This window comes from Drosophila erecta, unplaced genomic scaffold, assembly GCF_003286155.1.
Source record: "Drosophila erecta strain 14021-0224.00,06,07 unplaced genomic scaffold, DereRS2 tig00000092-arrow-pilon, whole genome shotgun sequence".
NCBI lineage: Eukaryota > Metazoa > Arthropoda > Insecta > Diptera > Drosophilidae > Drosophila > Drosophila erecta.
The window spans coordinates 17288118-17304922 of record NW_020825207.1 but is presented as its reverse complement, the minus strand read 5'-3'; the positions used below and the strand labels follow the sequence as shown (position 1 = coordinate 17304922).

Here is a 16805-nt window from a genome sequence, read left to right as displayed (position 1 = left end):
ACAAGTACGGGAAAGTTAATCATAAAAATATAGTTATACAGATATTACTTTAAATCACTAAACAAGTGCTTTTCTACTACTAGAAACTTAAATTGTTGAGGGGGAAATATAACATTGAGGACATTTATGAAATGCGATTTTAAATATCAAAAGACAAATTTAATTTCAAACTTAAAATTTTGGTATGGCAACGCCATTTGCACCTATCGATACCTTCGGTGGTGGGCGATTTGATGGAATCCATTGATCACTACTCACGCAATTAAGACCTAAATTCAAAGTTATATAAGTAATATACTGTTCTTCAAATATCAATTTCTGTGACAATTCGATTTTAGCTACACTCACAAAATGTAAAGCTAAAAGAAGCGCCCAGTTTAGACAATTCTATCTTGTGCACTCACGACAGCAATCACGAGCCCACCTCTAGAATACCATAGTCATTGCTTGTTAGTCAGCACGAATGTCACGACGGAGTCGTGTGAAAATCTACATATACGCTGGAATTCCGAGGATTGGAGGAGAATAGTGATCAAGAGGACAATAACGACTGGTTCACCGACGACGAGAAGACACGTCTGCTGCCCGGGAAAAGGGGAAAATCAGCAAACACTGGCTTGCGGCCGAAAATTCGGCAGTTGACTTCTAATTTGCTCAACGTGGAGGAGGTTCGCAACGTCGCACGGAGCCTACGTCAACCAAGTTACCAGAAGCTGTTTCAGCAGGACAAGAGCAACCAGGACATCAGGACAACCCGCAAGAACCCAAAGACCATGACAACGCCCTCCACTTCCGTGGGCGATGCAGCCGCCGCCTTGTCCGGCAATCTTCAGTTGCCGCCTCTCCGAACCCTCGATGACTTCATCCTGGGATCGGCCCGATTCCAACTGCCCAATCTCAAGGATTTCGAGAAGTGGGGCAATCGGGTGGTGAAGAACCTGCTGTACTACCAAACCAACTACTTTCTGCTCTTCCTTACCATCTACGTTTTGATGATTTTCTTCAATCCTTCAAAGATTGTCACTGGTCTGCTGGTGCAGGCTATAATCATAGCCGTAATCTGGCAGTTCTTCAGTGGAAAGTCGAAGAATAAATTCATCGCCAGTCGTCTGACTGGGGGAAATGCAGCGGAGCAGAATGCCCAACAGAAGTGGTACATACTGGCTGGAGCTCTGCTCGGGGGGTATCTCCTCCTGCATCTGCTGAGCGCGGTGCTCTTGACAATTTTCACCGTGTTACTGCCCATTTCGCTGACCTTCATCCACGCCTCCTTGCGACTGCGGAACATCAAGAACAAGCTGACCAACAGCATCGAGAGCTTTGCTCCCTCCACACCCATGGGCTCCTTGTTGGATGCCCTAAATGTCCGGGCCGAAGGAGTCTTTAATTAGATGGTGTTACCTGCGGACCCGTTTGACTCAATTGGAATGATCGTTTTTATCGCTAGTTATCCTTGTCAATGTTAATCCTTGCAAAGCAAATCCCGGTACTATAATCGATTTTGATTTTTGTATTAAACTATGATTTTATGCAGCCATCATGTAACGCAATTATTATAAAAGTCAATAAAGTTTTCCCAGGAAATTCGCTGTGCTGCTCTTGTAAGGTACTTTAATTTAAATACCAATTAAAAGTTTTCTCGATGGTTTTACTCCTATTTAGTTTGTAGGAATTTTAGTTGTTCAGAGGATGTAGAGCTGGAGCGTTGTTTCCAGCGATTTCAGCGGCAGTGTGAGCATCGTCGTTTTTTCCACCCGTCTGTGATAAATGCTTGACGAGGTCCACCCAGTCCCAACCACGTTCCCGGTCTCCCTTGTGATCCGTTCTTTCCCACTGCCGGCGCTTTTGCGCCTTAGTCAAGTGCTCCTTCTTGGGCTCCTTTTTCTTGGACTCTGCATCAGCATTGGGGTCGGAGATCTTTAGAGCACCCACGCCATCATCTACTAATGCTACCGCGGGTGCGGAATCGGGCTGTTGGGCGGTCAGCTGTTCCAGATTATCCTTAAGGCATTCAAACAGGGTATAGGTCATGCCACAGCCCAACCACTGGGTGGCTTCCGTACTCAGAGCCGTTTGGATCTCTTCCTTGACAATGGGCAGTCTATTAAAAGGAAAGCGAAGTCTTTACAGCTAACCACTCGATTCTTCCACAGAATTGCGATCCACTTACAGATTCCTATTGTAAAACGTGTTCATATTGATCGTTGGCGCCTCATCGGGGTAATTTTCGCCCCACTTGAGCTCGACCAAAAATGACTTGTAGTTATCCTCTTCGCCATACTAAAAGTTCATTTATTATTTTCAAAATTAACATATTTGTTGGTACTTTTTTATCCATGTGGCTTACTTTGTATTGAAATGTGACGCTATCTATTTCCTTGAAGTTCGTGTCGCCCTCGTATATAGACTGCAATGCCTCCCGTTCTTCCGTTTGCTGTTCCAGTGGCGTGCTCATAGTAAACTGTGTTGTTTTGCAGTTTGAGTTTAAAATTTGATCATTTTTTGCTTAAAACAACACAAAAATCATAAATGATGTTGTAACAAAAACAAAAGCAACAGTAACAATCAGCTGGCCACCGGTTGCTGTGTGACCGTACAATTTCAGATCAGTTATAGCTTGTTTTCACTTTCGCAGGCGGACTTAAATATATGTATTTTTCTTATTTAATTAAATTTATATTTATGTTTGTGTTTTATTATTTTTAATTGCTCCTGGAGATATTTTTTTACTTCCAAATGTATATATAGGAGTAGTAAAACTAGCAAACAGCGTGACTGATGTAAAACTGGGGAACCTAACTTCGGAGGCAGGAATACCACAAACCTAATTCGATAGGCACAGTAAAGCTATCGAGCCAGTACAGTTCAGTTCGCAGAAGAACAACATAAAAGAACGCAAACAATAACAACATAAAAACTCATAAAATGGCCAGTGCGCGCGTGAATCATCGTTGAGCAACAATTAACATTGATTAACTCATGATCGTGCGACGTCACTAGCAGCGGCAACAAGAATTGGGGTACACGCGACCCTTGAGAAGTATGTCGTCAGATGCGATTTCCGCATCGGAATGTGCGCACCTGGTGGAATTCAAGCGATTTCTGGCCACTACGGCGGAGAAAGCAGCAGCCGTAAGCGAGGAGGTAGTCAGCCGGAGTTGTGTAACCCGTACCGCCAATGAAACATACAAAGTGTCCGGCGAGGAGCGTCATGCCGAATTGGTCGCCGCCATTTGGAAACAACTGGAGTCTCGGGGATGTCCGGCGCATTTCCGGATGAAGCTACTTCACCGATGCACACATCAGCTGGAACAGGATCTGTGCTTTGCCAAGGAGTGCGAAGTCACCGTGGAGGGTCCCCCGCAGTACGATCTTCTCAAGCTGCAAAAGTTCGTGGCCAGTGAGTTTGAAAAGTACATCCTAAAACTCACCGATAACTCGGAGGTGGATCGCCTTAAGGACTTTGGGGATGACGAAGAGCCTGAGAACTGTGAGTGCCAACAGAAGAAAGAACCCCTGCATACATCTGCCGCTGTAAAGAACAAGCCCCGAAAAATGGAGGATCGCTGTGTTTGCCTGGATCGATTTGGTGAGATGTACGAGTTGCCGGACAAGAACACTCGGTTTTTTGGCGTCTTTGATGGTCACTCTGGATCTTTATCCGCCACCTATGCCACCAGCCAGCTTCCCCAACTGCTGGCCGATCAGCTTAAAGCAAATCCAGATCCTGCTGCATTCTCGCCAGATTTTTATCGCAATGCCTTCGAGTCGGCATTTTTGGTGGCGGACGAGCGTTTCACCCAGAAGAAGATCACCAGCGGCACAACTAGCGTGTGTGCCTTGATCACAAAGGACCAGCTTTATATAGCTTGGGTTGGCGATTCCAAGGCCCTTCTAGTGGGTAAGCGAACTCAACTCCAGCTGGTGAAACCCCACAAGCCAGAAAATCCGGATGAGCGCAAGAGGATAGAAACAGCCGGCGGAACAGTGCTTCACGCCCAGGGGCAGTGGCGTGTAAATGGCATTCTGAACGTGGCCCGCTCCATTGGCGACTACAGCTTGGAGGCAGTGATCGCGGAGCCGGACTTCGTGGATGTGCAGTTAAATGAGGCTCACGACTTTCTCGTACTCGGCACCGACGGCCTGTGGGATCATGTACCCGAGTCGCATATAATCGAAACCGTTTACGAGTCCCTAGCGGACCCCACAATGAAGTTGGACGACATTTCCAAACTGCTTATAGAGGCTGCCAAGGAGGGGGATTCGCAGGACAACATAACAGCGGTGGTGGTTTTGCTCAAACCTCGATACCAGATAGAACATCTTTAAAAGTTTAGGTCCAAGCAGCGAATTTTTTATATTGTTACCCGCCTTGGGATGGGTTTAATTTGTACAAATTCGAAGCAACTTAAGAGTCGTAGAAGCGAAAAGTAATCTTGAATCAACTCCTTGTGTGTGGGATAACACAAAACAATCATATCAGATTTTACGTATTCGAAAGAGAAAAGTGCCAAATATTTTTAATTAATTGAAGAACGCAATATACACTTGATATTGGCATACATATTGTGGGAATAAAAGGGAAATATTCCATTTGCTAAAATATTATTGAACGTGCGCAAACGTTTAACGTGATACAACGAAAATATGGTATTACAAATGACAGAACCCAAGTCCTTGCCTAATTTAAAAAACATGTATATACCCAAAGATTACTTTCCGAACCTACATTTACAAATTAATCATCAACGAAAATTAACCCAAACCGGCCCCATTGTTGTTTCGTTTACTTTATTGTTGCAATGTAAATAGCTTGGAGCGGCTCAGAGTGCTCCTACCTTTATTGTCACATTCTCACGTGCCTACGTGGTCCTGGAAATGGATGACCCCATCCCGGTCCACTTGTTTGGTTGCTCGAATAAGCTCAATCAAAATATTTTTGTGGTTGCTCAGCAGTTGAAAGAAATTTTAAATAGTTACATTCATGTCTCGGTTAAGGCAACTGTTGTTAGCCTAATAATATATACAAAAAGTGCACAAGTACGCAGATCAACATGTTTATATATTTTTTAGATTAGCCAGCAAGCATATTTATACACATTGAAGTTGTTTTCGGCCGCTTAGTGCTTCCTGCTGTATGATAATAAGCCAAGCCAGGTACACATGTAGTGTAGACCTAGTTATACGCGTATATATTTACACCCGTAACCGTATTTAATGATCCCACACAGATTAAGTACCTTTTTATACAAATCTAATGAACCTTTCATGCATTTTATCGAACAACCCAGAACACATTTTTAACGATACACACGCCAATTGATTAAGATTTTTTATTGGAATAATAAAAGTAATTCACTGAATTGTCTTACGTATCTCTAGCTGGGTGGCGGTTGACCCTGTCGCGAATGGTTGTTCGGAGGAGGTGGAGCAAAGGGTGGTGGTGGCGGGTACATGTGGGGGTACATTGGCGGCATGGCATAGGGCATGCCATAGCCATAGTTGGGCACTGGGAAGGGCATTCCAGGCTGCTGCTGCGACATGTTAAAGTTAGCCGCTGCCTGGTGATAGTTCTGGTAGTAGTTGGAGTGCCAGCTTCCCGGATTATAGCTTGGATGGTAGTTATACTGTTCGTCTCGGGGCTGATTCTGGTTGCTTTGGTTAATGGAGGGTCGCTGGCTCTGCCGGAAACTCTCTCGTTGGCCACGACGTCCACGCTGGCGAGGAGGAGCTACCGAAGAAGCCTCAGTGGCTGTTGTTGCCACCGAGGTTACGGTGTCCACGGAATCTGTGGAGTTGGTGCGATCCCTTTGGCGGCGCTTTCGTTGCTCTGCCCTGGCTTCTCTTTCCTCTTCATCGTCCGAGTGATCTACATAGCGGGATGGTGGTTCTACATCGTGCTCCCACGAAGCATCCGATCCTTTAACTTGCATCAGCTTAGAGAGGATCACAAATTGGGTGTGTTCGGTCTTTGGAGCGCAATACACCACGTCGCCAATTTTGATGCCCCTATCAAGGATCTGTTGGTTACTGTTGAATCGAACGCAGTACAGTGGATCCGACACTTGGCCCAACACATCGAACACTTCACCAAGGACCTTGCGACCCTTCTCCAAGAACAAAACGGTGTCCAGATCGAATAGCATGGAATTCGGTAGCACGGAAACCAAAACAAGCTGATCCACGATGGACTGAACTTTGCCCAGTTCAACGCATTCATCTTCGGGTACAGTAATCTCTAGCTGATGGATGGGTGGAAGGTCATCTAGGAGCATTTCTCCACGTACTTTCGGGGGCTGCCGACGGCGAGACCGATCTCCTGTGGCCCCATCTTCCTCGAAGTCCTCGTCATCTTCGTCGCAATCTACGGTGTTGATTCTTTTGTCAATCTTCTTGCGAAGTACCGTGAGGTATTCTCCTTCAGAATCGGAGTCTGAGTCACTGCTGCTGCTGCTTTTTGATTTCTCGTCGTCCGAGCTAACAGTTACTACTGGACGATATGCGGTGGTGGAGGAGGCGGGGTCCGAAACTGGAACTTCAATCACTTCGTTGTCGCCATTCTGCACTGCAGTGACTTCCTCTATATCTGAGTCATCAGAGCTGTAGGCAGCCAACAGACTGAGGCCACATGCTTGGGGGCTTGAATTAACCTCTGGAGCGGGCTGAACTCTAGGTGCGCCAGAGGCAACCGACTGGTCAGACGATTCACAATCCATTTCTTGTGGTTGCTCTGGCTTCTTGCAGGCATTTCCCTGGGGCACTAGATCTGATGATATTTCGCACTCCATTCCCGCACCCTCCTTTGGGACTAAATTCGCAACCTGTTCCTGGCCTGATATGGTTGCGATTGCTTTTGTTGACTCTTTGACCAATTCATTCTCCACTTGCTGTTCCATTTTTACTGGTTCTGCTTCCGCATTAGTAGTTTCTGCATTGAAATTCCAAGTCTTTTATTGAATTTATCGCTTAGAAAGCTCTTAAGCTTACCTGTAGGCATTGTTTGCACCTTATCTAATGATAAGTCTCCTTCCAAGGTGCTATGTTTCCCCAGTTCAACAGGTGTGTCGGAGGTTGACGGCTCTATAACTGAAGCTGAAGCCTTTACAGCCGTTGGCTGCTCACTGTCCATTATTATTTAACTTTAAATTGCTAAAAGATTCCTCAATAGCTGAATTCGAAGGAAAACCAAACTCAACTAGAATAACACACGTTGAATGCGCGCACGTGTTGTCTTCTTCTTCGCAAAGTAGCATTCACAGCCATACAGAAAGGCATCGATTCGTTGTGAATGGCATAGGTATATGCCGCTCTTACAAAATTCAAACTATTAAAAATGCGCACATGATTTTTTAAATGTTTATTGTTAAAAAATGTGATATATAATTTTTGTTTTTCTTAAAATTGTTTACTTTTATTTGTTTCATTAAAATCATTTGCGTGGTGTGACGGTATGCACATAATTCATATATTGCATTCATTGAAAAGCATTAGAGTTAAGCAAAAATGGACGCAAACTTATTCTGTAGATACTCGAGGCTAATGATTAACTTACTATTGCACATTTAGCATTAAAAAAGCTTAAAACTTTGTACACTTTTTGCTCAAAATGCAATTGAAACTGGTTTTCCGTAGTTCGTTGTGAGATTTTTCATGACTATAATCTAAAAATGTATTGTATGCTCTCGAAATATCGAAATGCGTAATTACAATAAGTGCTTACAAAATAGATTCTTGTTTTCTTCAGTGTCTCTTTAAGTCCTAGTAGCAGCTAGTAATTGAAATAATGTCTCCCGATAAATTCATGGGGAAAAGCAGGGCTAAATTATCTTATCAAATATCGGTTACAAACATTACTTTGTGCTAAGGCAGAGTTAGTTGGAAGATGTTCAAGTGCGAACGAGTTTCACAAAGCTAAATCTATGTTTATATCAATAGCACTTAGTTAATATCAATGTATTCGCTCTATGGTAGCCATGTGAGATATGTGGGAATGATAATGAAGTCCAATGAAATCAATTTTTCAGGTCAAAGCAAGCAACTACGGTTAAAATCAAGTAATCAAAGTCACCATCCTCCTACACCTTCCAGTCCAAGCGGTATTCGTCCACCAGCAGCAAGTGCTGATGGATTAGCCAACCTATGATAATTAGAAACATGTATTAGGCCTTGAGTACAAATGGAATCTATTTAACCATACCCGATTGCTGCGCCAGCGCCAAAAACTCCTGCCACTTTGTCTGAATGTCCCAGTACTTCTCCTTAATTTGATTCCTGTCCTGCAAATAGGACACGGCAAAAAAGTACGCCTTCAGCACATCCTGCGGACGCGTTTCGAAGTGCAGATATACACCCAGACACTTTTTGGTCTCTGCGATGATGAAGTGCTCGTGGGGATCGAAGGAGGACACTATGTCTTCAATAACGCTACTACTCTTGTACTCGTCAATCAGATTTTTAACGCTCAGTCCCAGCTTTATGTTCAGAGACACAGAAACCGTTTGGCCAACAGTCACTCGCTCCATTGCGTTTACCTAAAAGTAATACACCAAAAGATAAGATTGAAAAAACGTAATTGATCGACAGTTCAATAATATATCAACCTGCTGCGGACTGAGCATCCTTGATGACCTGAAAAACTCCTCCAGGGCAATCAAATAACGTGACTCGTTAAAGCTTCGCAAGCATACCGCCCGTACCGCTTTCAGATTGGCATATAGATGCAGGCTGACAACCACGTAGAAAATGGTATACAGGACCGCCTGACTCTTGATCAGCGAAAGGAGATACAGGCCCACAAAGGAGGCCACCAGATTCACGCACGTCTCCTGCGAACTGTCCTTGGAGGCCACATCCGCCAGATTGCCCCTCAAGGCATGATGCTGGGTTAGGGCCGATCTTGTGGCACCTCCGGCCACGCCCACAATTGCCTTCAGTAGGGTAGAACAGCACAGGATTTGGGTGCTGAAATGCGGATACTTGGGAAGCACGTAGATCTCGATGCCCATGGCCAGATCGTTCAGAAAATCAGCACGCAGGCGCCATTTCTTTGAGTCCACATCCAACTGGGAGCCCTGCCACCAGGCGAACACTATGCGACCCACATGTCCACTACCCTCCTTCAAAATCCAAGTCGCCGTGGCGGAGAAGGCATTGATGTTCTCACTGCCCACGCCGATGCCCTTCAAAATGGCGTGTGTGCACAAGGTGCCGCAGATGGTGCTGCAGAAGGCCTGGGCCGTGTCCCAGATCTGGTATGCCGCATAGTCCTCGCTTACACTATCCGGGTAGCCCTTGGGCAGGAAGACCTTCTGAAGCACGCGGAACAGCAGGAACTTCTCCTGGATGACCAGCTTATCGCCACGCAGCGGCACTCGCACAATGTTGCTCTGATCTGGAGTTGGGATTATAAATAGATGATAATATGTACCTCCAAACAACCTGATATATCATTATGTTTTATCCGACGATAAATAAAAGGAATATCGTATTATGCACCTACATTTTAAAAATATATATGAAATTTGAACATCATTGAACTTAGATGAGAACTATTATTAATTTCTTTAACCTTTCAAATATTTGTAAATATTTGTTAAAATAACAATAGATTTCGTACAAATATGTATGTTGGAGTAAAACATTTAATGGATAAACTTAAACGAGAAACATAATGTGAATAATGTTTACAGCAAAAGCTTGATTTAAAAGGCAACACGCTATAAATACAGAGTATTGAAAGTAATACAACAATAATAAGCCATATTATTAATTATAGAACTTAAGCTTGAACAGTTCCAATGGTGTTCTAACTTTCTTAGTGCCTAGTTCCTTAGTGCTGTATGCCCATAGCATTTTCGCCTGCCAGGCTCGGCTTGTTGGTTTGATCGATTTGCTCACCTGCTGGCGTCACATAGAGGATTTCCTCCCCCTTCCTGCCGTACTGTTCCCGAAAATGGATTTTCATCTTTGCTGTGCGTCGTGGCGTGTCTGGCGCTGTGGTAGTTGTGCGCCGTCTGGAAATTAGGTTTTATGGCTTTTTAGGGGCTCCAGCAGCAGCAAAACACCACCCACCTGGCTCCACTAGCCGCAAGCAGCGCTTCTTATTTATGTGGCTGTCTGTCTCAGGCGGGGAATCCGCGAAAAGCCATCGAACTAGCGGCTACCGCAACTGAAGCTGAACTCGAGCGAATCAATGAACGCGGCGTTGGAAAGCGAACTCTAGGACATTTTACAAGCAAGCCAATGGAGCCGCTTTTATTAAATGCTAGCAACTAATTGTGGCTGAAAGTAAATACACCCCAAAAAGAAATTCTCCCCTCCCATTTGTGTTATCAGTCAGCTGTGCAGCGGGCGCGTTTCGCAGCGAATACTGGCGGTGGCGCGTTATTTTCCCCATTTCGGCATGCGGCCATACTAAATATTTTACTTTTGTTTTAAAATTACCATTTGTCAGCGTTGTGTGAAACGGGCAGTTGTTTGTTTAAGAAATGTATATATTCTAGTGAAAATAAATCTTTATAAGTCGACCCCCTCTAGCAACGTAAACAACACCTGCCCATGCGATTCCCACACTCCACATCTGCTTGCCATCAGCTGTAATTGTCTCGCTGCGACGGCAACAGCTGCCAATTGAAAACGGTCACACCAACGGCTAGTTTATAAAAACGAAAGTCCTGATAAATTCGCCAGCAATAACAGCTCAGCAGACAACCAAAAGCAAGCCACAAAACAAACCATAAACAGTCCCAGTGACAACCACAGAGCTAAACAACAGTCCCTAGTGCTACCATTTGCAGGGGTCAGTGTGTGTGATACAATCGTCTAAATTTAAAGTGTGAAAAAGTGAGCGAACTTTTGGCAGCCGACTGAAGAGTAAATCCCGTTGCTGTGTGTGCCTAGTGCTACACTGAGAAAGAAACACTTAAACCAAAACCATCAGAAACCGGGCAATGTCATTGGAGGATCTCAAGACCAAGCTGCGCCGTCATCCGAAGTTAGTGGGCCTTGGAGGCGTTGGCCTCATTACTGCGTAAGTAAATCACGCCATTTTAGCCCAAGAAAACCACAACAAACCCACTTCTCAACCAGCGCAATACACAGAAAATAAAAATGGCTCCCTATTAGGAGCATTCTAATTAATTTTAAATTTATGAAATATGTTCTTCTTTTGCGTAATAAGCAAAACAAATTTTTGAATAAATTAAAAAAAAACGCACTCTATTGTTATCGTTTTTAACTAATTTATATCTAATGAATATCAAATTGAAAATTCCTACTAAAAAATACTAAGGAATAGACAATAAGTAGTTTTTGTGCAGTGAAAATAGGGAATTCAGAAACAAATATCCCGATGACTCACAACTTTTACAGCGCTTACTACGATTTAGGGGGCTCGTCTGCAGACGTTTTCATTTTATTTCTGCCCCATTTTACGTGGCGCCACATGGCACCGATCAAATCGTACGATCTATACATACTATATGCATATATCGAGATAAACAACAACAACAACAGGTCTTGTTTTCCGCATTCCCTATACTAAATGGGTGTTGTCGCACCGGTGACGTCATTTGTTTACAACAAATGGCGCGGTGAATAATCAGGCATTAGTGCAAAACTGGTTACAAACAAATGGCGTTTGGTGGTGTGACATTAAATGGAAGTTTATAATATGGCACTTAAATTAAGAATTGCGCTTAAATTAAGAATTAACAATACAAAGTACGAGTATTAAATGGTGTTAGTTTCAGTTAAACAAAAAATAATAAATATTTAAAGAGGTTAGAGTATAGTACAGTAAAATTTAGAAAAAGTATTTCAGTTTTCAAAGGGTATTTTCATAGTCTTTATCATGCGGATCACATACAGACTTTTTCTCGCCAAAACACGATCAAAACATAACGTACGATTTTGTAAAAGTGAGATAGCATGCTGGTGAAGTTTGTTTTTGTTTGCACCTCGAATTCTTCTTCTTCCTCTGCGTGTGCGTTCACAGCTGTTCAAGGCCCCCACCAAAAAAATAAGCGAAACACTGAAAAAAACCAGATGCCAGAACTACCATGGCGCCATCAAAGTGCGCAGTTTTTAATATCAGTCCCCCCCGCGAATTTGTAGTTCTTCTTATCACAAGTGATAATAGTGTTATTCTTATTGTTTGTTTTGTAATTTTGCACTTGGCGCGTGTTTTAAACGCGTGGAATGGGATAATGAGATAGTTGTTTTTAAAATCGTAGGTGACGCGCCCACTTTTTAAAAATAAACAAACTAGTCTTCGCATTTGTTGTTGTTTTTTATCTCGCGTTTAGCTCAATAACAAATAGTTGGCAGCAAAAGGTCTTGTTGTTATTTAAGGTCAAAATAATCAAAAAAAAAAAAAAGAAAAATCAAACGGAACTTAAGACTGATAAGAAATCGAGAATTTAATTCTAATGGGATAAAAGAAACAATACTTTCAAAATTAATATTTAATACTTTAAAGTTTACCATTTCAACTTTAAAGTATTAAGAAAGTTGAAATGTTATTTTGGAAATACTAAAAAATCCAGCAGCAATCATGCAAACCATTACAGATGGCTACAAATGTAAGCCATCACAGACATACATATGTATGTACTTAAAATCTCTATTTAACAATTTTGGAAATTTTTCAGTGCTGGTTTCTTGCTGTACGAGTCGCCTCAGGTCCGCCGGTTCCTCTCCCAATATGTGGACAAGAAATCCCCGGAGCCGGACAAACGGCGCGCCGAGTACATCTACATCAAGTACCACATCTACCGCGAGTCCATGCGAAAGCTGAAGCAGAAGGAGGAGGATGAGAAGAAATGGATCAGCGTGATAATCAACCCAATTGGAAAATGGTGGAAGGCGGCTAAGCACTCGGTGGCCTGGCGACTGCTGAATATCGCCCAAACTGGCAGCCAGCCGGAACGCCTCAAGGCGGTCCAGCAGCTCATCTGCATGGATCATTTGAAGGACTGGGATTTCCGGCATCTGGCCCAAATCTGTGATGCCCGCACGGCCGTCTCCTTGGCCCGTTGTAACGCGGACACCCGCTGGTTCATGCCAGTCCCCCGACGTGGGTGCATTAAGAATCCCAAGATGCTCCTCTCGGAGCTCCACGTGATGCTGGCCCGGCTGCGACCCATGGCTTGCGTAGACCACTTCTTCAGCAAATACTTTCCCGAACAGGATCCCATTGTAAGCCGATCTTAATCACCACATTAGGCGTGACACTAAATATATCTTGTTTTCCTGCAGGAGGACATTCACGAATACCTAACCCAGGAGCAGACAATAGTCCTTTCCACAGCCGACACGGATTTACTGAAAGAAATCATCTCTTTCCTGCACCACATCACAAAGGATCCCGAGGTGTCCGCCAGGCTTATGAGGGACGGAGGTCTCGTGCATCTTATGGAGCTACGAAAAATATTTAACGACGACAACGAGACCTTATCGACTCTGTGCAAAGTGCTGGCAAATATGTCCCTGGTGCCCGATGCCGTGGAACATTTCTTTACGTCCGGTTGGGTGGGCGCCCTCGCCGAATGGCAACAATGCCCCGATCTCCGCTTGCAGGTGATCTCGGCTAAGACTATGGCCAATCTAGATCACGATGATCCGAACCAGTGCACATATCCCCCAAATGTCTATCCCCTGCATCCCCGAGTGCGCACCCGCAGGAAGCCCAAGGCAGACATTGTTTTCGTCCACGGATTGCTGGGCGGTGTTTTTATCACCTGGCGACAGCGAGATAGGAAGCCCACTGAGTTGGGTCTCTATGGAAAAAACGCCTTCTACACCAGCGAAACAGACGATGTATTTCTGGTGGGCGAGCAGAAAAGACTCAATGGAGGCAAACAAAACCCCGAAGCGGTGAAAAATGGAAATGGCAATGGCATCCAAAAGACAGAAACAATCAAAGGTAAATGATAGTACTCATATTAGTATTTGTTTTTGACTAATTCACTATTTATTTCCAACTCTAGATCCTGTCTTGAAAGCTAGCAAAAAAGTGGAGGAACAGCGTTTGAACATCAGCGATGCAGCCACCAAGGAGTTCGTGGAGACACTGAGAAACGAAGCCGAGTTGGACTCGGATTGGGAAGTCGTCCACCCCGATGTTCCTATAAATGCCAATGAAGAGTGCGTAGGAAAATTTAGTATATGCGGAAGTGAATGGCGGAACCAGGACACAAGTGAGGAGTACACCAACTGCTGGCCCATGGAATGGTTGCCAGATGATTATCCAGATTCCAGGATTCTCGGTATAGATTACACATCAGCTGTCACAGAGTGGTCTGCTAATTTCACAAAATACTGCCCGTGTGAGAAAGGCCAGGGCCACATTGATGTGCGAGCTAGCACACTGCTCGACAGGATCTCAGCGTCGGATGTGGGCAACGATCGTCCGATCGTGTGGATAGGACATTCCATGGGCGGCCTGCTGACCAAGCTAATACTACTCAAATCCCTGGACTCCAAAGAGCCGAAGGTCCAACAGCTTGCCAAGAATACTAAGGGCATTGTATTTTTGGGAACCCCACATCGGGGCTCACCCATTGCCAAGTGGAAGCAGCACATGCAGATGATCCTGTCTCCTTCAATTGAGGTTAAGGAGATGGAGGAGAACTCGCCGAAGCTGCTGGAGATGCACCGCCGTTTTATGGGGTGCTTGCACACGCTCCTGCGCCATGTAAAGGTCGTCAGTGTAGCTGAAGGATCCCCCACCATGTTGACCTCGTTCAAGTTCCCACTGCGCATTGTCACTGAAGAGTCCTCTAAGATAGATTTTGGCGATTTCTATCTGCTGAAGGATGATCACTTGAGCCTTTCCAAACCAATTTACAGGCAATCGTTTCTGTATCAGAGATTATTGCACGTAATTCGCGAAGCCGTTAAGGAAAGATCAGAACCTAAGGATCAGGATGGCCAGTCACAAAGCACTCAAAATGAAGATGTTATGCTTATCAACATCGTGGCTGCTCTGTTGAAGGGAGCCAAGGGTCTTTTCGAATCGCTGCCCAGAGTAGCCCTTAGATTTAGCACTTAAAATGGTTCACATCCCACTAAACACCAGTACCTTAATAGTAGCCCGACTAGTCTTTATAGACTTGTGAAGTATTTTCTATACGAGCCCTCACCATCATGACCAATGGATCTTTGTAAATACTCTCGCACTCCATATAGTTTTTACACCCGAATCCTAATTTATTATTCTCGGTCTCCGACTAAAACGTTTAAATAAATATACATATGTATGTAACACTAAAGTGAGTGATTGAAGGTATATTCACTTTAAAGTGCAGCAAGTTGCGATGTTGATTACCGAACAATTAAATTGTGAAAATCATTGTTCGACGTAGCCTATTGAATACATTTATTTTTATAAATTATCCTTTTAAAAATATACATTCTTATATTAGAAATATTTTGCATTCCATTAACTTTTACTTGCGTTCTCCTGCTGCTGCTTGGCCTTCAGTCGCTCCTGCGCCAACCTGCGGTTTTCTGCAATCCTGGCCATCTGTTCGTTGGATAATTTCTTAGCCGCCGGCGTGGGAGGCTGTGAGGCAGGCAGCGGCTGACCGTAGTCACTGATGTCCATCGATGCCAAAGGAGCTCCGTTCCGATCGAAGGCTGGAGCCACAGGAGCTCCATTTCGGTCGAATGTAGCATTCACAGTGGAATACGGCGTGGACATCACCGCATTGCCGCGGGAGAACGAGGGAGTAATCAGCGTACTGTTACTGGAAGCAGTGGAAATTTTCCTCTGGTGCGGGGTACGAGGTGCCAATCTGGACATGGCAATCTGTTCACCTAGCAGTGCGTCGAACTCGTCAAAGGGTTCATCGCCGGCACCTTCCTGTTGCTCATCGTGCGCCTCCTCCATGGCTTCGGCTTCGTGGGCGCGCATCTGCTCCAGCTGACCGAGGCGATAACGCGCCATGTGAACTTGGAGAGGTTTCTTCTTGCCCAGCCGTTCGATATTGTTAAGCACATCGTCAAAGGTGTAGGTGGGATACATCCGATGACCCCAGTGCTGCAGGCGTCGGAGCACCTCGTCGAGATCGGTTTTCTCGTAACCCTTGCCCTTGAACTTGATGTCCTTAAAATAATCTTCGATGGTCTGGATGCCACGAGGACCTCGAAGTGTTTCCACAGTGAGTCGGGGTCGGGGATTTCGCACAGCTCGCTTCTTAGGCTCTACCGCCTGGGCATCCTGGCTACCAGGTTTCCCGCCGTTTTCCTCATCGTCCGCAAACAGTTTTTCGCCTTCGCCATCGCTGGGAAGCTGATCCGGGTCCGTCGGAAGGTTGTCATTGAAAAGGTCATCCACACCGTCATCTCCGAACAGGGATGCCATGGAAGAAGTACCCGAAACTCAAACACCTAATAAACAATCTAACAATATTTTGCCGCCAATTTCTTCTTCATCCGTATTTGCCATTCACAGGCGACGCTTGCATAAGCCATAGGGGGCTGCCAACTGAACGACTCTTTGTTCTTTTCTTTTTCCGATTACATAACTTTATGGGCATTCCTGAAGGCTTTTTTATCTTGTATTGACACATTTTTAATAGTGGGTGCACCAAAAGCGACTTGTACAGCTAGCCCGGCTTTTGCTTTGGTGGCAACATACATAAGAGATGGCAGCGTGACACGCTTTCAGGCACTTAGCGACACTGACACGACAATAATTTTGTTATTGTTTTTTATTTATTCCAATAAAAAAAAAGGTTTTCATCCAGAGGTTAAAATAATTTCATTTGTTATACTTTTAATTGGAATTCTAATTATTTCCA

The 16805-nt window shown here is 44.4% G+C and overlaps 7 protein-coding genes across 7 annotated transcripts; 3 read left to right on the top strand and 4 right to left on the bottom strand.

The window, feature by feature from the left end:
• Window positions 1-406: 406 nt before the first annotated feature.
• Window positions 407-1586, top strand: LOC6549231 (PRA1 family protein 3). Its single transcript, XM_001974320.3, has one exon. The coding sequence runs from the start codon at window positions 774-776 to the stop codon at window positions 1389-1391; it is 618 nt and encodes a 205-aa protein (XP_001974356.1). The 5' UTR covers window positions 407-773; the 3' UTR covers window positions 1392-1586.
• LOC6549232 (RWD domain-containing protein 4) lies at window positions 1572-2616 on the bottom strand. The gene is made up of 3 exons (XM_001974321.3): window positions 2348-2616; window positions 2171-2280; window positions 1572-2101 (listed from the first exon to the last, which is right to left on the bottom strand). The coding sequence occupies exons 1-3, from the start codon at window positions 2453-2455 to the stop codon at window positions 1675-1677; spliced, it is 645 nt and encodes a 214-aa protein (XP_001974357.1). The 5' UTR covers window positions 2456-2616; the 3' UTR covers window positions 1572-1674.
• Window positions 2617-2808: 192 nt separating this feature from the next.
• Window positions 2809-5363, top strand: LOC6549233 (protein phosphatase 1E). The gene has a single exon (XM_001974322.3). The coding sequence runs from the start codon at window positions 3043-3045 to the stop codon at window positions 4327-4329; it is 1287 nt and encodes a 428-aa protein (XP_001974358.1). The 5' UTR covers window positions 2809-3042; the 3' UTR covers window positions 4330-5363.
• On the bottom strand, window positions 5320-7267 carry LOC6549234 (H/ACA ribonucleoprotein complex non-core subunit NAF1). The gene is made up of 2 exons (XM_001974323.3): window positions 6988-7267; window positions 5320-6928 (listed from the first exon to the last, which is right to left on the bottom strand). The coding sequence occupies exons 1-2, from the start codon at window positions 7127-7129 to the stop codon at window positions 5379-5381; spliced, it is 1692 nt and encodes a 563-aa protein (XP_001974359.1). The 5' UTR covers window positions 7130-7267; the 3' UTR covers window positions 5320-5378.
• A 142-nt stretch (window positions 7268-7409) lies between these two features.
• Window positions 7410-10493, bottom strand: LOC6549235 (RUS1 family protein C16orf58 homolog). The gene is made up of 5 exons (XM_026980100.1): window positions 10072-10493; window positions 9898-10013; window positions 8601-9391; window positions 8198-8531; window positions 7410-8137 (listed from the first exon to the last, which is right to left on the bottom strand). The coding sequence occupies exons 2-5, from the start codon at window positions 9962-9964 to the stop codon at window positions 8076-8078; spliced, it is 1254 nt and encodes a 417-aa protein (XP_026835901.1). The 5' UTR covers window positions 9965-10013; window positions 10072-10493; the 3' UTR covers window positions 7410-8075.
• Window positions 10479-15265, top strand: LOC6549172 (protein SERAC1). The gene is made up of 4 exons (XM_001974325.3): window positions 10479-11029; window positions 12651-13197; window positions 13258-13924; window positions 13989-15265. The coding sequence occupies exons 1-4, from the start codon at window positions 10950-10952 to the stop codon at window positions 15050-15052; spliced, it is 2358 nt and encodes a 785-aa protein (XP_001974361.1). The 5' UTR covers window positions 10479-10949; the 3' UTR covers window positions 15053-15265.
• Window positions 15266-15353: 88 nt separating this feature from the next.
• Window positions 15354-16658, bottom strand: LOC6549173 (protein TIPIN homolog). Its single transcript, XM_001974326.3, has one exon. The coding sequence runs from the start codon at window positions 16364-16366 to the stop codon at window positions 15443-15445; it is 924 nt and encodes a 307-aa protein (XP_001974362.2). The 5' UTR covers window positions 16367-16658; the 3' UTR covers window positions 15354-15442.
• Between the last annotated feature and the right edge of the window lie 147 nt (window positions 16659-16805).